The sequence below is a fragment of the Numenius arquata genome, chromosome 3 (genome assembly GCF_964106895.1).
Source record: "Numenius arquata chromosome 3, bNumArq3.hap1.1, whole genome shotgun sequence".
Classification (NCBI taxonomy): domain Eukaryota; kingdom Metazoa; phylum Chordata; class Aves; order Charadriiformes; family Scolopacidae; genus Numenius; species Numenius arquata.
In genome coordinates, this window is record NC_133578.1 from 18,031,302 (window position 1) to 18,048,980 (window position 17,679).

The 17,679-nt window shown below is 60.9% G+C and overlaps 1 protein-coding gene and 1 non-coding gene across 2 annotated transcripts; both read left to right on the forward strand.

Moving 5' to 3' along the window:
• The first annotated feature begins 825 nt into the window (after positions 1–825).
• On the forward strand, positions 826–17,473 carry WNT10A (Wnt family member 10A). Its single transcript, XM_074145085.1, has 4 exons — positions 826–884; positions 3,780–4,042; positions 11,845–12,221; positions 17,006–17,473. Exons 1-4 carry the CDS (start codon positions 826–828, stop codon positions 17,471–17,473), a joined length of 1,167 nt encoding a protein of 388 aa, XP_074001186.1.
• On the forward strand, positions 14,525–14,597 carry TRNAV-GAC (transfer RNA valine (anticodon GAC)). Its single transcript has one exon. It is a non-coding gene; the product is annotated as a tRNA-Val (tRNA).
• Positions 17,474–17,679: the final 206 nt, after the last annotated feature.

A 17,679-nucleotide genomic window follows, 5' to 3' on the forward strand; every position in this document is an offset into this window, starting at 1 on the left:
CCCCCCACCACCTCCCCGCGCCCACTCCCCCGCCGGCCGTGCCCGCTCCCCCGCGTCCGGCGCTCGCCCCCCCCGCCGCCCGCTCCCTCCCCGGCAGGCTGCGTGCGACACGCCGGCTCCCCGCCCCGCTGCCACCCTCTGCCCCGTCCTTCCCCCGCGGGCTCCTGTCTGGACGTGTCGGGACTCGGGCTCCGGGCGCTGAGTAATGCTCGGCGCAGCGCGATCCCAGGCAGAGCCGCCGCCGCCGCCGCTCCGCGCCCAGCGCTCCCGGGGCGCTCCGGCCGCGACCCTGCCCGCTCCGCCGGCGGCCCGGCGACACCGGCGGCGGGGGGCGGCGGGGGGGCCGCGGCTCCCCATGTGCCTGCGGGCCCCGCGGGAGCCGCAGCGCCGCTCGCCCGGCGAGACCTGCCCACGCCCGCCGCGGCCCCGGAGCCCCGGGGCGACCTGGGGAGCGGCGGGGGAGCCCGCCCCGCGGGCCGAGGGCCCCCCCGGCCCCCCGGCGCGTCCCGCCATGGGGCGCTGAGCCGGGGGGCTGAGCGCGGCGGGGCGGCGGCGGGCAGGGCGGGGGGCGCGCAGCCCTCGCCGGCCTCGGCGGGCGCCGGGGCGGCGGGAGGCGGGGGGGGCATCCCGGGAGGATGGCAGAGCCGCCCCGGCGAGCCGAGCCCCGGCGCGCAGGGAGCCAGTGAGAGGGAGGAGAGGGGAAAACACAAACAAGCAAACAACCCACAACAAACAAAGCGGGCAGAGAGCAGCGCCGAGCCCCGCCGCCCCTGCCCCAAAGGCGCCCGCCCGCCCGCAGCCCGCACAGCCGCTGCCCCAGCGAAGATGCGCCCGGCCCTGGCCCACGGACTCTGCTCGCTGCTGCTCAGCCTCTGGGTACCCAGGTAGGAGCTGCGCCCCCCCCCAACCCCGCCGCCGCCGCCGAGCGCCCCGGCCCCACGGGGAGGGCGCCGGGAAGCCGCCGCGCCCAGCCCCGCACTGGGGGCGGGCTGCCCAGGGGGCTCCGGGGGGGTCCCGCCGCCCCGGCCCGGCCCCGCACGGCTGCAGCCCCCCGCTCGGGGCGCTGTCAGGGCCGCTGCCTCCCCGCCGCCTTCCCCCCGTCCCGGCGAAGCGCCGGCGGGATGCGCGGCTCCCCCTGCTCCAGGAGGTTGTCCCCTTTCCTCCCCGGCCGGAGCCGCCCCAGCGCCCGCCCTGCCTGCCTCAGTTTCCCCCCTCTCCCCGGGCGGAGGACGGGTGTCGCTACCGGTGGGCACCGCGGAGGCCGAGGGCGATGCCAGCGGGGACGCCGCTGTCGTGAGGGACGGTACCCAGGGGATAAGTGCCTTTGGGCTCCGCACCCCAGAGGTGCACAGCGGGGCGGGGGAGCCACCTGCATCCCTTCCCCGGCTCCACCGATCCCCAAGGCGAGGCAGGTAAGAGGGGACCACCTGCCTTCCGGAAAAAGACCCCCGAACACTTACCACCCCTGTCCGTCTCCATCTCCCCCAGGTGGCTGGCAGGTCCCCTCCACCCGATCCCAAATTTGTGCGCTGCAGGCAGCCAGGGGTTAACACTGGTGCTGGTGTGAGTGGGGGGGTCCCCCGCCCTTCCCCCTCCCTCCAGCCCCTTTAAATATAATTTGTTAACGTTGGGACTTGTATTAATTAAAGCAGCAGCCGCTGCAGCCTGTGACCTGGGGGCTTGTCACCGTGAAATCAAGTTTAAATCCAGATTTCAAGGGGGAAGAGAGCTGGGGGGAGCGCTGTGTCCTCCTAGGGAGGGTGACAGTGACAGCTCCTTGCCAGTCCCTGGTCCCCTTGAGCCCTGGGTGGAGCAAGAGGCAGAAGGACCTGCCCTCTGCTCTCTGGGGTCCTAGACAAGGGCCCCTGCCTCAGTTTCCCTGCTGTGCAACGGGGAGAAGGACCATAACAGCTCCCCTGGGTTGCCTTGGGAGAAGGTGGCAGGCACTGTGGCTGGCTCAGAACAGGCAGGGGATAAGGTCCCTGCAGTGCTTGGGGCAGGAGCTGTGGGGCTTGGTGTTGATGGCAGCTCTGGACCTACTTTTCGTCTCCTCTCAGCCAGGGCTTGCTTTGACTGTGTGAATGGGCCCAGGAGCCAGGCAGAGGATTTCCCCTTCTTTGTAGGGGCTTTGGAGGGATGCAGCCCTTTCCGCTCTCCTTCTTTCTGCTCCCCCCCCCCCACCCCAACTCTCCCTGTTGGAGTCACTGTGGATTTGCATTGGGGCAGACCCACACATTACCCGTGGAAGTGGTGGGATGGGTAAAAACACCCTTGGGAAGCTGGAGAAAGCAGCAGCCTGACCCTGACAGCTCCCCTTCCTCCCTGAGCAAGCTGTAATTCAGCGGGGACCCTGGGGCTGAGCCCTTCCTTTAGAGCTGGGTGAGCGCTGAGCTGGGGAAGTCTGTCCCTGAGAGCTCCTTCTGTCCGCGTACCTGCACCAGGCTGGCAGGATTTGCGGTAGCGGAGGGGGAGTAAACATTTTTCCCAAGACCTGGCTGCTCCATGAGGCAGCTGCAAGCCTTCCTCCAGCATCCTCCTCTGAGTCTTACTTCTGTAATCAAGGTTCAAAGGGCTCCAGCTCCCTGCTCCTCCTGGGGACTCAGCTCTTGGCTGTCCCGGGGAAGAGGCAGCCCTGCCTGGAGAGAGCTCTCAGCAGGGACCGAGCTGTCCTGAGCAAGGAGTGGGGCGGTGCTGAACTCCTGATGGACCCTGCTGCAAGCTTCAGGATGCTCCTGGGTGTCCCACTGCCTACTGCTCGCTTTGCAGGTCCTCTTGGACACTTTGGATCCCAGGATCCTTCAAGCTATTCCCTGGAGCTGGGCAGACACCATTTCCGCATCCGTCTGTCCTGTGCACCACTGTCTTACCTTCGGGCACCTCTCTCAGGACATGCTTCATCCATCTCCCCACACTCCGTCTACCTCCGTGTTTCCTCAGGCAGCATCTCTACTTGTATAAGTACTTGCACCCCCGCTACAAACCACGTGCCTCCCCTTGTTCCATCCATCTGCTGGTCTCTATACTTCTGTGTTGACAGGTCCCCAGGTGGGGCTGGAATGTGACAGTGGATTTGGGATGGCTGCTGGGAGTTTTGAGGGTGTTCGGCAGGGTGCTTGGCTCCAAATTTCCTAGCTGGGCTGTCAGGAAAAGGCTGGTCCCTCTGGTTACCTCCCTTGTGAGGACCAGCAGTGGCAGGGGGACATGGGAGATGCAAGGAGGGGACCAGCCAGCAGCAGGGATGGAGCCGGACCCGGGATGGGTCTCCTGCTCCGGCGTCTCTGGGTTCTCCATGGGGAAACCCACACTCTCTGGGGAAGGAGAGCCAGGGCAGTCTGTGCCCGAGTCTGCGCTGCATGTCTGGGGCAGAAGAGCCCTGGAGGAGCATGCAGGGGGGATGCAGCCCTGGGAGATGCTGGGCTGCTGTTGGGCATGGGCTGCCAGGGTGTCCAGGCTGTGCTGACATGGCTGGAGAGGATGGCAGCCCCAGTGCCACTGGGACATTTCTGCCTGGCTGAGCTTACCATTGTGCCCAGAGGAAAGGGGGAGAGGGGCAGTTCTGGCCCTGGGACCCCCTAGATTTGAAGCTGACCCTTTCCAGTACCCCTCATCTTTTCTCCTCCTTTCCAATCTCAAGCTGCCCTGGAGCATCACCCTCGCAGGCAGTGGGCATGGTGTGGGAAGAGGAGCATCTCCCCTCCATGTGTGTTCCCAAAGGGGAAGTGAGTGATCTGCGCATTGCTTGTTCCGAGCTCACAGGTTTGTTTCCCTTTCCCTCCCAGCTCCTGCTCCAATGAGATCCTGGGCCTGAAGCTGCCGTCAGAGCCGGTGCTGAACGCCAACACGGTGTGCCTGACCCTGCCAGGGCTGACACGGCGGCAGCTGGAAGTGTGCGTGCGCCATCCTGACGTCACCGCCTCGGCCATCCAGGGCATCCAGATCGCCATCCACGAGTGCCAGCACCAGTTCCGGGACCAGCGCTGGAACTGCTCCAGCCTGGAGACCAAGAACAAGATCCCCTACGAGAGCATCATCTTCAGCAGAGGTAAGAGTTGGATAGCCTCCTTGCTGTTCCTCTCCCTCTGCCCAGTCCCTGCTCTCAGAAGCCCTCATGGGCTTCCCACGGGCCCCTGCACAGCTCTTCCATTGTCCAGGGGACCAGGCCAGCTCTTCAGCATCCTCATGGATGAAGGCAGACAGAACCCGAGAAACCTCAGGGTCTGCCAGACCAAGCAGTGCTGTGCTGTGGCAAAGCTGCGTTCTTCTTCATGCACCTTTGTTACCTATGCTGGCCCTTGTCCTGAGCTGCTCCTCCTTGCCCAGCCCCAGCTGCTCCCAAGGTTCCTTTCAGGCCCTGCTGCTTTCTAGCATCTTCCCTCCATGCAATGTAGGCTGGTGTTTGGAGCCGTGCCATGGGTGTACAGCACAGCTGGTGGGTCTGAAGGTGGATGCTGTGCTCTGGGATTTGGTTTAGTGGTGTTTCAGTGCATCGTGGTGAGCAGAAATGCCCCTAGCTAATGGGACGTAGCTTTGTGAGCCCATCACCCTGGTGTCCTGCCTTTCTGTTGGCTCCCCAGTGCAGAGAGCTGAGGGGTCTCTGTTTTATGGGACCCTGGAGCATGAGGGCAGGGAGACAGGCTGTCCTGGGAGCTCGCTTGCCCACAGAGCCCCTACCTGTGCTGCTGGGAGAGCTCTCCTAGCCCTCCACGGTCTGCTGAGTCCTGGTGCCAGGGTCTCCTTGTCTTCCCCACAAGCTCTGCATCTATCAGAGCCTCCCTGGTTGATACTCAGGAGGTTCCCCCAGGAGAAGACTCTGAGAGTGCAGAGGGGCTGCTCTGCACAGCGCAGATCAGGGTTGTGATGTGATGGGACCTTCTGTAGAACTTGAATGCATCTAAGTACTCTTCTTGAAGCCTGGGCCTTGGCACACACCAAAGGTCCCCTTGCCCCAGGCTGTGGGCAGGAGAGAACTATGTGGTACCAGTGGCAGACAGGCAGGTGCAGAGGGCAGGCAGGTGCCCAGCAAACACATCGCTCCTCCAGCTCCTGAGGAAAGAGAAAACTACCAAAGATGCTGCTCACCTACCCCCCTTGGGAGCCTCCTAGCTTGGTGCCCAGCAGAGAGGTACCTCTGTCCCCCCATTCCCAAACACCCTTCCACACACCTCTCTGGGACTACAAAGACAGTCCTCTCACAGAGGAGAGGTTGGCAGCTTGAGGCTTACATGCTTTTGAGGGGATGCAGTGGTAGGAGCACCCAGGCGGGTGGGGACATGGCTGGAGAGGGGAGCACAGAAGCATTTTGGTGCTGGGAGATCCCTCAGGTCCAGGACAGGTGGGCCAAGCCTTGCTGGAGGGGATGCTACCTTGCAGCACATGTGGTATCAGGGCCACACACCAGGTCCTGCCATGGAGCAGTTGACGGTGCCTGGAGAAGTGCAGCGTCTCTTCCCTCCACAAGCAGCACCCAGGTTAGGGCCTGGCAGGGAGGGTGGGGACCGTCAGCCCTGATAAGCATCGAGGTATTTCCAGGTCCTCTGAGGAATGCAATTCACTTCTAGTCTCCTCAGGCAGCGGGAGACATTGACTTGCTGGCTCAAGTTGCTCACACACCCAGGCAAGCTTCCCTGCTGCAGGTCCCACCAGGCTGGGTGAGAAGCTCCAGCAACAGAGAGCGTTGACCTTCTGCATCCTTCCCTCAGCCCACCAAGTCTGGTGGTGGCTGGTGACTTACAGCTCATTTGTCTTAGGAGCCGCCACAGCCCTTCCCACCATCAGGGCCATGATTGATGAGTTCGGGGACTCCTGAAGCCCCTGGACTCTTGCCCCAGTCCTGAGCTCTTGGGTATGGCTCAGCCCAGGCTCCCAGCACCGGTGGGATCCCATCCCCTGATATGGAGACCCAGCACCAGGGAAGGATGGAGGTAGGGCTGGTGCAGCAGAGCAGATGGGCACCTCACAGCTCTCCTCTTTTGGCAGCAGAGAGTGCAGGATGAGCCCCAAGCACTCAGACCATCCCATGCGGTTGCTCAGAGCCGCTCTGGCATGGAGCAAAGCCTTGAGGCTGGTGCCCTGGCCTGCTTCCAGCCCACTTGTGTCCCTCTATAACGGAGCTGGAGCTCTGAGCTCCGCCTTGCAGATGTCACGGACACGTCCATCAGAGCAGGGATGCTGGGTGCATCCCCAGTGCTGGAGGAGAGGCGAGTGGTGGAAGCGAGGGGTGCAGGCTCCGAGCTGCAGGCATTAATGCATGTCACCTCCGGGGACCAGGCCTCTGCTCTGTGCCCTGCCCCATCCTTGCTGTGCCTGAGAACGCAACGTGCTCGTAGGATCATTGTTTGTAACCCAAAGTGACAGACCCCTTTAATCTTTCATTCCTTTTCCCACTTCTTCTGCCATCAGTTCAGCCATGCGTGAATCTCACTTTAAATTATTTGTAGCTGGCTTCTCCCTCCCGCTCTCCCCGCTTGGCTCCGCTCCCCACCTCCGCCCCGTCCTCCTGCATCTCCTGCATCTTTCCCAGCGCTGGTGTGATCTATCCAGGGTGCAGCGCCGGCGCTTGCTGGCCACCCATCCCATGTTCTGCCCAGCATCCAATTGCTTGGTGGAGCCGGAGGGCTTACACCTGGGGGACAGTGGCAAACAGGTACCCATCTCCCCATCCTGCTGGTCTGATTGCAGAAGTTTGAGTGCAAGCCCCAGGGAGCCAGGAAGGAGCAGGGAGGCTTCAAATCGAGCAGGGCTGGGAATCTGGCAGATCTTCTGGGCAGCGTAGCTGGTGACAGGGATTCTGACAGCATCCCTGGGAAGAACACAGACCTGCTGGGCACCACAGGGAGATGCAGCCATCCCTGGGGTGCAGGGCACAGTGGCTGCGAGGGACAGCAACAGGTTAATGGAGGGCAAGCAGAGGGGGTGCCCAGGGATTTACCACCCCTGCTCTCACAGAGCCTCTTTTTTTTTGATCAGATACCTCCATGGGCTGTGGGTTTTCTGGTTTTGTCTTTTGATGCTGCACCCTTGGGATGTGTGGTATCCCTTGTACCCTGTGCTGAGCCTCCAGTGCCATCTGCACCCACCCATCCTCCTTGGCCCACATCTTCTCCATGTGCATCCGGGCTCAGCACCATCATTGCAAATCCTTCTCCTGTCCTCCCTGGCTCCTCAGCTGGCTGCCTACATCCTTGCCACCCTCCTGCCCTGGCATTTCCTGGCATTGTCACCTCTGGCAGCACCCTCCAGTCCTGTCCCTGGTTCCATTCCTCTCTGCTGTCCCTCCCTCTCCCTCCAAGTGCTGGCAGAGACATCCTCTCCTGGCACCAGGGGCATATGCAGGAGGATGGAGCAGTGAGGTGGAGGCAGGTGGCTGGATCTGCATCAGTAGCTGAGACAGGTCCCCTGCTCCTGCTCCAAGGGTGAGCATGACCATGCCCACCTCGCTGGGCACTGTGTGGCTTGGCTGGGCTGAACCATGCTTGGGTCCGTGCCAAAAAATGAAGCTACGGATGGTGGTGGGTCACTGAGCCCTTGTCCTTGTCTGGTATGCATTCTCTCATGGGTGGGTACAATGCCAGCAGGGCTGAGACTGTCCGGCTGCCGGGCAGGGGCTGTCCAAGGTGTGCTGAGGGATCCCTCTTCCCTGAGCATTCACCTTTGCTCATCCCAACCCCACCTATACAGAGCTCTGAAAGAAATGGGACCCCCACGGAGGGACTGGGTGTCCTTGAAGGTCCCCGAGGGTGCAAGGCTGGAGGGGACATCTGCTATTGCTCTGGAGTGCAGCATCCTGCTGTTCCTCCTGCAGCCTTTGGAGGGACGAGTGATGCTTCATGCCCTGTGCCCGTCCTTAGGAGGGCTCCCTGGTGCCAAGGGGTCTGCGTGGCCATGGCCAAACCTTGATTCCGTACAGTAAGGAGCGGGGAACTCCCTGCAAAGTTGGAAACATCAGGTGCTGGGGCCCAGCCAGCTGCGAGCTAGAGCCTGGGGAGGCTTTGCTGTGCAGGGAGGGAGGCAGGTGCTGTTATGGATATTCAGGGAGATGCTGCCAAGCTTAGGACCCCAGCACGCAGCTCTGCAGAGCTCCAGCCAAGCTCCTGTGCCCGCAGACCGCAGCGCCTGGCCTGGCACAGCTGCAGCTGGGCTGCTGGCAGGATTTTTGGTACCCCCAGGCAAGCGAAGGGCTTTGCCCACCTGGCCCCGAAGTACACGTAGGTGCTTCGGATGCTTGGCTGCATCCCTGTGGGTGCCCCCATCCCTTGGACCTTCCCCTAGCTGATGGTGCCAAGCGAGACCCTGGAGCCAGGACAGCATCCCTGGAGGTGCGGGGCTGAGCCTGGCTCCCTGCAGCCCGCAGAGGGGCTCGGGCTGCCGGCTCAGAGCGCCATGGGCGGATGGGGAGCGAGGGCTGTGGGCTGTCCCCAGCACGCTCAAGGAGGTGCAGGGAGGCAAGTTGGGATCTGCAGGGAGGCGTTTAGTGCCTGGCGCCGGGCCAGACCCTGGCAGGTTCACCTGCAGTTTAATTAGGGAGAGGGGAGGGGAGGGAGCGGGGCTGGGGGAGAGGCTGCGTGTCGGGACTGGCCGTCTCCACGGGCCTCGCAGGAGGTGGCAGGAGAAGCTCTCCTCTGCCTTGCCAGCCAGTGGGGCCGGGATGACATGCTGCTGATGTTGCGGGGGTGCTGCCCATGGAGGGGGTGGCTGAGCATCCCTAGGGTACTCCAGGTTGTGCCTGGACCAGGCTGTCCCGCCTGCTCCCTCAATGCCATCGTGGTGGTTGCTGGGAGGCCATCGCTGCCTGGGTGTGATGGTGAGCGATGGGAGGAAGGCCATGACTCCAGCCATCCCTACCCCAGCAGACCATGGAGCCCACAGCCGTGCCTGAGCCAGGTCCATTGCCTTCATCCTACATCAGCAAGAAAGATGGAGAAACTGCAGCATCCGTGGCAGAATCAGTGCCAGCTGGGGCTTGAGGTCCTGCTAAATGGCTCCTCATCTCCTAGATGCATCTTGACAGGGAAAATTTTCCCATGGTAAGAAAACCGCTTTGGGATCTGACTTGGGGAATCTGATGTCAGATTCATCCTCCTCACCCAGTACAATCCTTTAAGTACATGGAAGGCTGGATGCAGGTGATGATGTCAGATCTCTTCCCTGCAAGATGCAATACTTCTCCTCGCACCTCCCATGGCTACAACCTCTTCTGCGGTCTCTGGAAGGATCAAACATCACCACAGAGGTCTTAGGTGGCTGGGGTAGCCAGAGAGCCTCCCTCGAAAGGGCTGAGGGCTGTCTGCTGCACACTGTGCTTGCCTGTGGTTCCTGGAAGCTCCCACCTTTGCTGAGCCCACTAAGCTGGTGGTTGTTGCCTGCAGCCATGTTGCTCGCTGCTTTGCTGCAATCCTCTGGGCTCTGGTGTGGCCAGGGTAGAGCAAGGAATGTAAACTGAACCTCCAAGCAGAACCACGCTGGCACAGCTGCCGCAGACCTGGCGCTGCCCTGGTCCCCTTCTCCCCATTGCTCACAGCTCCCCATCAATATGGGGTGAGGGAAGGAGGTGAGAAGGCAGGGAGGAGTGTTGGAGCCAGGCAGAGTGATACTGAGCAGGGAAGTGACCATGGTGAGATAGGGACAAGACTCCCTGAGTGCTGGCATGTCAAGTCTTGGGGACCAGCCTGTCCTCTGCCCAAAGCCTGGGGGATGGCAACTCCAGGGACAAGGACCTGTGCCTCATCCATCAGCTCACGTGTGGCTGGAGAGCAGCGGAGGAAGGAGAAGGGCTGGGGCTTGACCCCAGGGGTTTCCCAGCTGTGAAGGGCACAAAACAAACCTGGCCTCTTTACCTGTAAGGAGACGGGCTTGCTAGACGGACTGGGTGGGGTAGAGCTTCTGTCTGGGCTCCAGAAGGGATTTTAAGGAGATGCTGCATGGGAAATTGTTTGTTAGGCTGGGGAAATGTGTGAGAAAGAGGCTAACGGAAAGGCAGGGCTGAGCAGAGAGTGTCGCACTGGGTGAAGGGTTTGCTGCTGCCATCCCTGCGCACCAGCTGTGTGAGGAGTTGGGGACGCTGAGCGAGGTGGCAGCAACAGGTCCCTGCTCTTGGGCTGTGCCTGGATTTGGCTCGTGAAGGGCTGGGGCTGGCCCGGATTGTGGGGATGGAGAACTGATAGGGGGAGGATTTGGGGGTCCTGGAGACCTTCCTGTGCTGTTTCTCCATCCTGCATCGCTCAGCCGGGGGCTGAAGTTCCCCAAATTTGTGCCATCTTCCTGCTCCAACAGCGATGTGGGTGTGTTGCAGGCGCTGCCTGCCAGCGCTCTCCCCGGGGAGGCTGTGCAGCGTACGCACCAGCAGCCCCATTACCTGCCCGCTGAAAAATGTTGTTCAACTTGTGCACGGAAAGAGGCAGGCTGAGAGCAAGCTTGTCCCACACCGAGGGGAAGCTGGGAGAGGCTCCCGCTGGCTTTTAAGCAGCGCCTCGTTAATTTTTTAAATGCACCAGTGTCAAATTAACACACAAAAAGAGCAGCGTGACTTCAAGTGCAGGTTTCTGAGCTGCGTTTCATTTCCCTTTAATAAGATCATAGCGTTTGCTCGGCGGGCAGCAGGGAACCACCGAGGAGACATGCGTGATGGGGAGCATCGCCAAGGACGGGCGCCGGCGCCGGGGAGCTGTCGTGCTCTCACCTCTTGTGACTCCGCAGCGCAGGCAGGGAGCTGGCAGAGCCCCTGCCCAGGATCTGTGCTTTGGGGTGCTCGCCCAAGCCCCCCATTTAATATCAAGGATCTGCTGGAGAAAACACTCCAAAATCTGTTCAGCCATAGCAAAGCCAGGGCTGATCAAGCTGCTCTTGTCCGACAGAGGGAGGGAGGCCGCCGAACTCCAGCTATTTGTTTATTCACGTGTGAAGCCGCGGCACAAAATCTGGCTCTCCCTCCATCCCCTGCTCGTGCTGGGGCCGGTCACTGCGCACCGAAGCGAAGGGCACTGTGGGCTCCCCGCTTGGCCCAGCACCCACAAAGAAAAATACTACTTTGCGTTTAAAATAAAATAGAAGTTCCCAGGTGGGAGAGTCTCTTCACCCGGCTGCAGTGAAGCCAAGCAGCCCTCGGGCAGCCCTGACTCGCAGCCCCACGGAGCCCCTGCTGTGAGACCCGTCCCTGTCCCCATCCGCCCCATCCCCAGCTAATGACACTTGCGGACATCCTCGCTCCCCAGCGTTTAACGACAACCAGCTGCCAGCCCTGGCAGCGTGCGGTGCGGTTGCGGCGTGCTCTAGCTAACTAGGGATGCTCGATTTTTCCAGTGCGGTATCGCATTTAGAGCTTCTTGTGGGAGCTGCAGGGGCTCGGGAAGGGAAGGGGCACGGGCAGATGGATGGGGCTGGACAGGCACTGCTGCCTGCTCCTGTCATTGCCTCATTCTGTGCCCTGTGGGTAAGCAGAAATGGCCCATTCCTCAGAAGAAGTGTTCCTCAGCCAGCATTATATTTAATATAGTGGGAAACTCTGAGTGGAGTGTGGGGAGGAGATACTGCCTTTCCCTTGAAAGCCATAACGCTGATGCCTGAGCAATGCTGTGGAGGCATCTCCCAGGGCAATGTGAGTGCAGGGTGATGGTAAGAGCTGGGGTCCCACCAGGGCAGGGCTGGGCTTTAGGGCAGCAGTGAGTCCTGGTGGGGATGGGGATGGAGAACTTTGAGTGAGTGGTCCAGGTGGGAGCTGGTGCGTCAGGACAAGGCAAGGCACAAGCTGAACCTCGGGCTCCCTGCATCCTGACATGGTGCTGGGCTCATCCGGCTCCCCCATGAGGGTCTCACCACCCAGCCCAAGCCCAGCTTTCTCCTTCCTTGCAGGCTTTCGGGAGAGCGCCTTCGCCTACGCCATCGCAGCTGCTGGTGTGGTGCATGCCGTCTCCAATGCCTGCGCCCTCGGCAAGCTGCAGGCCTGTGGCTGTGACCAGAAGCGCCGGGGAGATGAGGAGGCTTTTCGGCGCAAGCTGCATCGGCTCCAGCTGGAGGCCATGAACCGCGGCAAAGGCATGGTCCACGGGGTGCACATGGAGCACATGCCGGCCGAGACCCCCGGCCTCCAGGACTCCTGGGAATGGGGAGGCTGCAGCCCTGATGTGGACTATGGGGAGAAGTTTTCCAAGGATTTCCTCGATTCCCGGGAAACCTACAGGGACATCCACTCCCGCATGAGGCTGCACAACAACCGCGTGGGCCGGCAGGTAAGCTGGGCAGGGCTGCGGGGTGACGGTGGCGGGGACAGGGTCCCTGGGACACGCATGGGAGGGCTGCAAGGGGCTTGTGCTGGCTGCAGTGGGACACGTGTGCAAGGCTGGGATTGTGCCCAAGGCACCCCCTCTCCCTGGTTTTGCCCAGAGCAAAGGCAGTGGCTTAGCTCTGCTGCTGATCATCTCTGCTGGGGAGGGCACCTCCAAGCATCGCTGCCATCCCCCTACCAAGGGACATTTCCCCAGGCCACTGTCACCTGCATGTGCTTGCGGTGCTGCTACAGGGGTGGCATGGAAGTGAGTCCAGCTCCTGCCTCTCAGGGACTGGGTGAACTGGTGTCAGGCAGCTGCAGCACAAGAGTGCTATGGTCAGGGAGGAGAAAGTCACTGCCATCATGTGAGAAGGCAGATGCTGCAATGCACTGTCCCCAGCGAGGGGACACAGCACAGGCTCTGCAGCACCCAGCTGTGACTCTGCCTCTGGGCAGGGACCTGGTGCCCCAAGGAGGCAGATGTGAGCGGGACTGAGCCAGGTAGTGGGTGCCTGTGCCAGCTGGGATGTGCAGCATCCCCTCAGGAGTGTAGGTGACAGCCTACAGCCTCATCCCCTGGCTCCAGGGGGGTGCTGGAGCCTGCCCAGGCCAGCAGAGCAGCCTCCCCTCCATTCTCATGATGTCAGGTCTCGTTAAAGGTGCTAATTAGTAGCTTGGTCTCTCTGGAAGCTGATGTTTAAAAGCAGCCTGACATTGGAGAAAAGAAGCACACAGGCAGGAGGGGCTGGGAGGATGGCTGTATTTCGCTGCCTGCCTTTGCTTCCAGCAGGTGCCAGGGAGATTCTGTCCCATGGATACAGTGGGACGTTTGTTCCCAGGACCCCAACCACACGCTCCTAGGGCAGCACAGTGCAGTGTGAAGTGTGAAGTGGCTGTGGGAATAAATAATTAATGATCAGAATGACACAGGGAGTATTGCCATGGGATGGCTCAGATGTGTGGCTGTCCCTCTTGCTTTGAGCGTGTTTAAAGGCAGCTGTGAGATGGGGACGCTGCAGAGCAGGACCTTGATGTGTGCCCTTCCCTGGTGCTGGACCTGAGCTTTATAGCCCTGAAAAGCCGTCCTAGTTTGGCCAAGCTGTAACTCCCTGGGGAAAGCCAGAGTTTTTTGCTTGTTTGGCTTTGTTTCCATGTAATGAAGGCTTGCCCAGTGTTAGGCAGCTAAATCCTCCACAGGCTGCTCTGCCCCAAGACAGGCAAGACCCCTGTCCCACCTCTGGCTGCAGGGCTCATCCTGTCTCCTGTCCAGCTCTGAATGCCCCGAAACAATGGGGCTCTTAGCAGTGCTCAAAAATTTTGGGTCTGCATTGCCCATTTCCCAGGGGAAACCCCACTGCCCCCTGCAGAAGGAGGGGAAGGTGAGAGGCATATTTGCATGGTAGGGAGGTCACCATGTGGTGCCTTTGGGATCCAACAACAGCAAAAATACCTAGGGTCTGCTTGTCCCCAAGTGCTGGCAGGCACAGGACTGGCAATGGCATTGTCACCTGTGGGTGGCTTCACAGATAAGAGCTGGACTGATGGAAAAAGCCTGGGAGCTGGATGCAGAGGCAGAGGAGGACTGAAGGGATAAAGGAGGGGATCGTACCAGCTGTGGGTGGGGAAGTGATGGCCAGACAGGCTGCCCAGCTCAGAGATGCTGTTGAGATGAGGGTGTGAGCCGTGTACGGGTCGGGTTGTGATGGTTGTAGGTGCCATGCATTGGAGCAAGGAGATGATGCTGTGCATGATCTGTGCCTGTTGGTGCCATGGTTATTGCCAGGGCTGGACCTGGCTGTCCACATTGCCTGGGGATGGGTTCTCCACCTCCCCGTCCTGCTCTTTTAGCAATGCCATGGGTCCCACAACTGCCCAAGCCCTCCTCATTCCTAGGACCATCTTTCCACTGTAATAAGGAGCAATCTGCTGGGATTTCCCAGGAAAGGAGTGGCTCTGCTGGATGCAGCAGCTCTGTCGTCCTCCCTTCCAAGTCCCAAGGCTTGAACCCCTTGAGCAGAGCAGTGACATGGACACACGTGCCACATGCCATGCCCTGTTACATGCCGTCACTCTCCATGCACCGAGCAGCTGCAGCACCTGGGGCTCTTCAGCATCTCACTGATGCTGAGCATCCTCTCCGTGGTTCCTGTGTGTCCCAAGGGTTCTCTATGCCTGGGTAAGCCTGTCTCCTGACTCAGACCCTACAATGCTGGGGGGGATGTGACAGTCCCACTGATGGCCACATCTAGTGACCATAGGACATGGGTTTCTGTAGTGTAGTGGTTATCACGTTCGCCTGACACGCGGAAGGTCCCTGGTTCGAAACCAGGCAGAAACACCATGTTTTTTACTTCTTTCGCATCCAGCTACGAAGCTGGGGAGGGGATTGCAGCTGTAGGGGATGCGCAGCATCTTTTGATGGTGGCAGTGGTCACCTTGGCCTTGAGTTGGAATAGGAAGTCCCAGGGCAACTGGGAGCTTCCTATTACAACTCAAGACTGAGGTGGGTGTCCTGCATCCCTGGGAGGGAGCAAGTTTCCCAGCGAGCAGCAGCAGGAGCATGCAAGAGACTTTGCAGGTCCTCCTAACCTGCCAGATCAGAGAGCAAGAGAGGATGAAAGGCAGCCAGGAACTACCCATTACCCTCACAACAAAGACCTATGATAAAGCTCTTATGAGCGTGTCTGGGAGGAGCTGGGAATGTGCGAAAGAAAGCACCAGCGAGTCCAGGCATGTGCTGAACTCGGGTGTCTGTGAGATGGGGGAAGGACGTGGCCTGGTAGGGGTGTATGGAGGAGACCTGATGGCAAAAGCATGGGGCCAAGGCTCATATGGGTCTTTCGTGCACCTCCTGGCCCTGGCAGGTTCCTGTCCCCGCAGCGCTGTCCATGCAGGAGGGAGCACAAGCTGTCCCTGGGCAGGGATGGATGGGTGCTGCGGTGCTGGGGCTCAGGTTGCTCAACAGTAATGGCTTGGGTGATGGAGATGACCCACACACGCCGCCTTCTCCAGGCCCTGCCTTGAGTAGCCATTGACCCAAATGAGCCTGTGTCCAGCTGTCACACCACTGCCCCCTCCATGCGGGTAGTGACCATCCCACCCACAGCCCTATATGGAGATTTTCCCTGGTCCAGCCCAGGGAGCAGGGAGGGGATGTGGGAAAGGTACCGGTGCCAGCGTGTTCCTGTGGATGGTGGCAAGGATGGTGGTGAGGAGCCAGTGTTCCTGACCAGCACACCCAGGGCACGGCGGAGAGGCCGGGCAGCTCATTACCTGTGAGGTGGAGGCTATTCCCGGCAGGAGACAGGACTCTCAGGAGGATGAAAGCCGAACTCCAGACCAGACCTCTCCGCCGTGTGCCCGAGCTCCAGGCATGTTTCCCTGACCTGTCTTCATTACCATAACTGCTTAGCAATGGGGAGATTTACTCAAAAACAAAAAAAAACACGGAGTAAAAACTACCCACCCCTACCAAAACAAGGCACTCCCCGCACAAGCGTCCCCCCCAGGGAGGGGGCAGGAGCAGGTGGCGTGTGTCAGGCATGAGGCCAGCTGGCCAGGCAGGGATGACATCGTGGGATGGGACCTTGCACAGGGCCATGTGTCCCCTGGGCTCACCCCGAGTCCCAGAGCATGGCCCTGGGTGGGGGGATCAGCCTGTGACAGTCTTTTGCAAGCCCCAGCCTGGTACTCGGCGGGGCTTGGGAAGGGGATTTATTGGGCCCTATGCAAGCATGTGGGCATAGGGACATGCGACCCATCAGGGAATCTCTGTTGGGACAGAGCAGAGGATGGTATGAACTGGCTCTTTCCAGGTTGTGTGGGGGTGTGCAGCCACTCCGTGCCCCTGGAGATTGCTGAGCTGTTTCCCTTGGCACGGCCACAGCAGCATCCCTTGCCAGGATGGGGGACCCCAGCATGCAGCCTCGGGGCTCAGCGGCATTTCCCAGGGAGCCCAAGGTCCTCCTTGCTCCTGTACTGGCCTCTGGCCTCTGCATGAACCGCACTCCCCAGCCAGCCCAAACCGCAGCCACAGCTCAGCCCACGCACCCTGGCCCTCATGGGAGGTGGACATGCGGCACTGGCCTCACTGTGGCCTCCCCAAACCACAAGTCAGGCCTGTGAACATCTCTGATCCCTGCTTGAAATTTGGGTGATGGTGGGATGCCCAGGGCTCCCGCCAGCAAGCAGGCAAGAGCTGAAAGCGGAGCTGCTCCCAGGACTCCTGGAGCTGAGGCTTTACAGGAGGAAAGCCCTGGGAAGGAGAAAGCATCCCTCCCACTTGCCCAGCTTGCAGTGCTCCTGGCCAGTGAGATGCCTCTGGGACCCCTGCACTGGGAGGTCCCAGTAGGGCTGCAAAGATGCAGCCACACTGGTTTTAAACTGAAGTCCAAGGTCAGGCTGGTGTTGCTGGAGCCAAGCAGCAGTGGAAGGTGAGATCCAGGCTCCTCCTCCCTGTGGTCGGGTAGCTCACCCTCTCCTTTAGGTGCTGATCCCTTGTGGGAGTGTAAAAGCCAGTAGGTACTGCCAGGATGGGAAGGGACAGGGTGTGGGACATGGGTGACACTGGGCACAACAACAGGGTGCAGCCTCCCTGGCTTTGCAGTTCCAGCACTCTGATGGCTGCTCGTGCCAGCCTGTGGTGTTCCCGTAGTGCCAACCCACAGAGAGCTCCATGATGGCTTCTCCAGTCCCCAAAAAACATCTCTTCCACGCTAACCCCTCTGTCCTTCCCTCCCTGCCCAGGTGGTGATGGACAACATGAGGAGGAAGTGCAAATGCCACGGCACCTCAGGGAGCTGCCAGCTGAAAACGTGCTGGCAGGTGACGCCTGAGTTTCGCCTGGTGGGGTCTCTGCTCAAGGACCGCTTCTATGGGGCCACCCTCATCCGGCCCCACAACCGCAACGCCGGGCAGCTGGAGCCGGGCCACGCTCGGCATCGCCGCCGGGCTGGCATCAGCGAGCTGGTATACTTTGAGAAGTCGCCTGACTTCTGCGAGCGGGAACCGGCCCTGGACTCCTTGGGCACCCAAGGGCGCCTGTGCAACAAGACCAGCCCGGGCATGGACAACTGCGAGAGCCTGTGCTGCGGCCGCGGGCACAACATCCTGCGGCAGACGCGCAGCGAGCGCTGCAACTGCAAGTTCCACTGGTGCTGCTTCGTGGCCTGCGAGGAGTGTCGCATCACCGAGTGGGTCAGCGTCTGCAAGTAGCCGGGCAGGGATGGGTGCCCACCCCAGGGTGCCAGGGACAAGCACGCCTGCCTGCAGGGGGGGAGGGAGACTGGGATCGGCGCTGGGCAGGGGGGGAGATAGAGCCACGGTACCTGCTTCCCTCCGCTCCGAGGGGAGCGGGAGAGGAGATGCTCGGCACCCTCCGAAATCAGCACTTTGTCGTCACCCGGGGAGGGCAGGGCTGC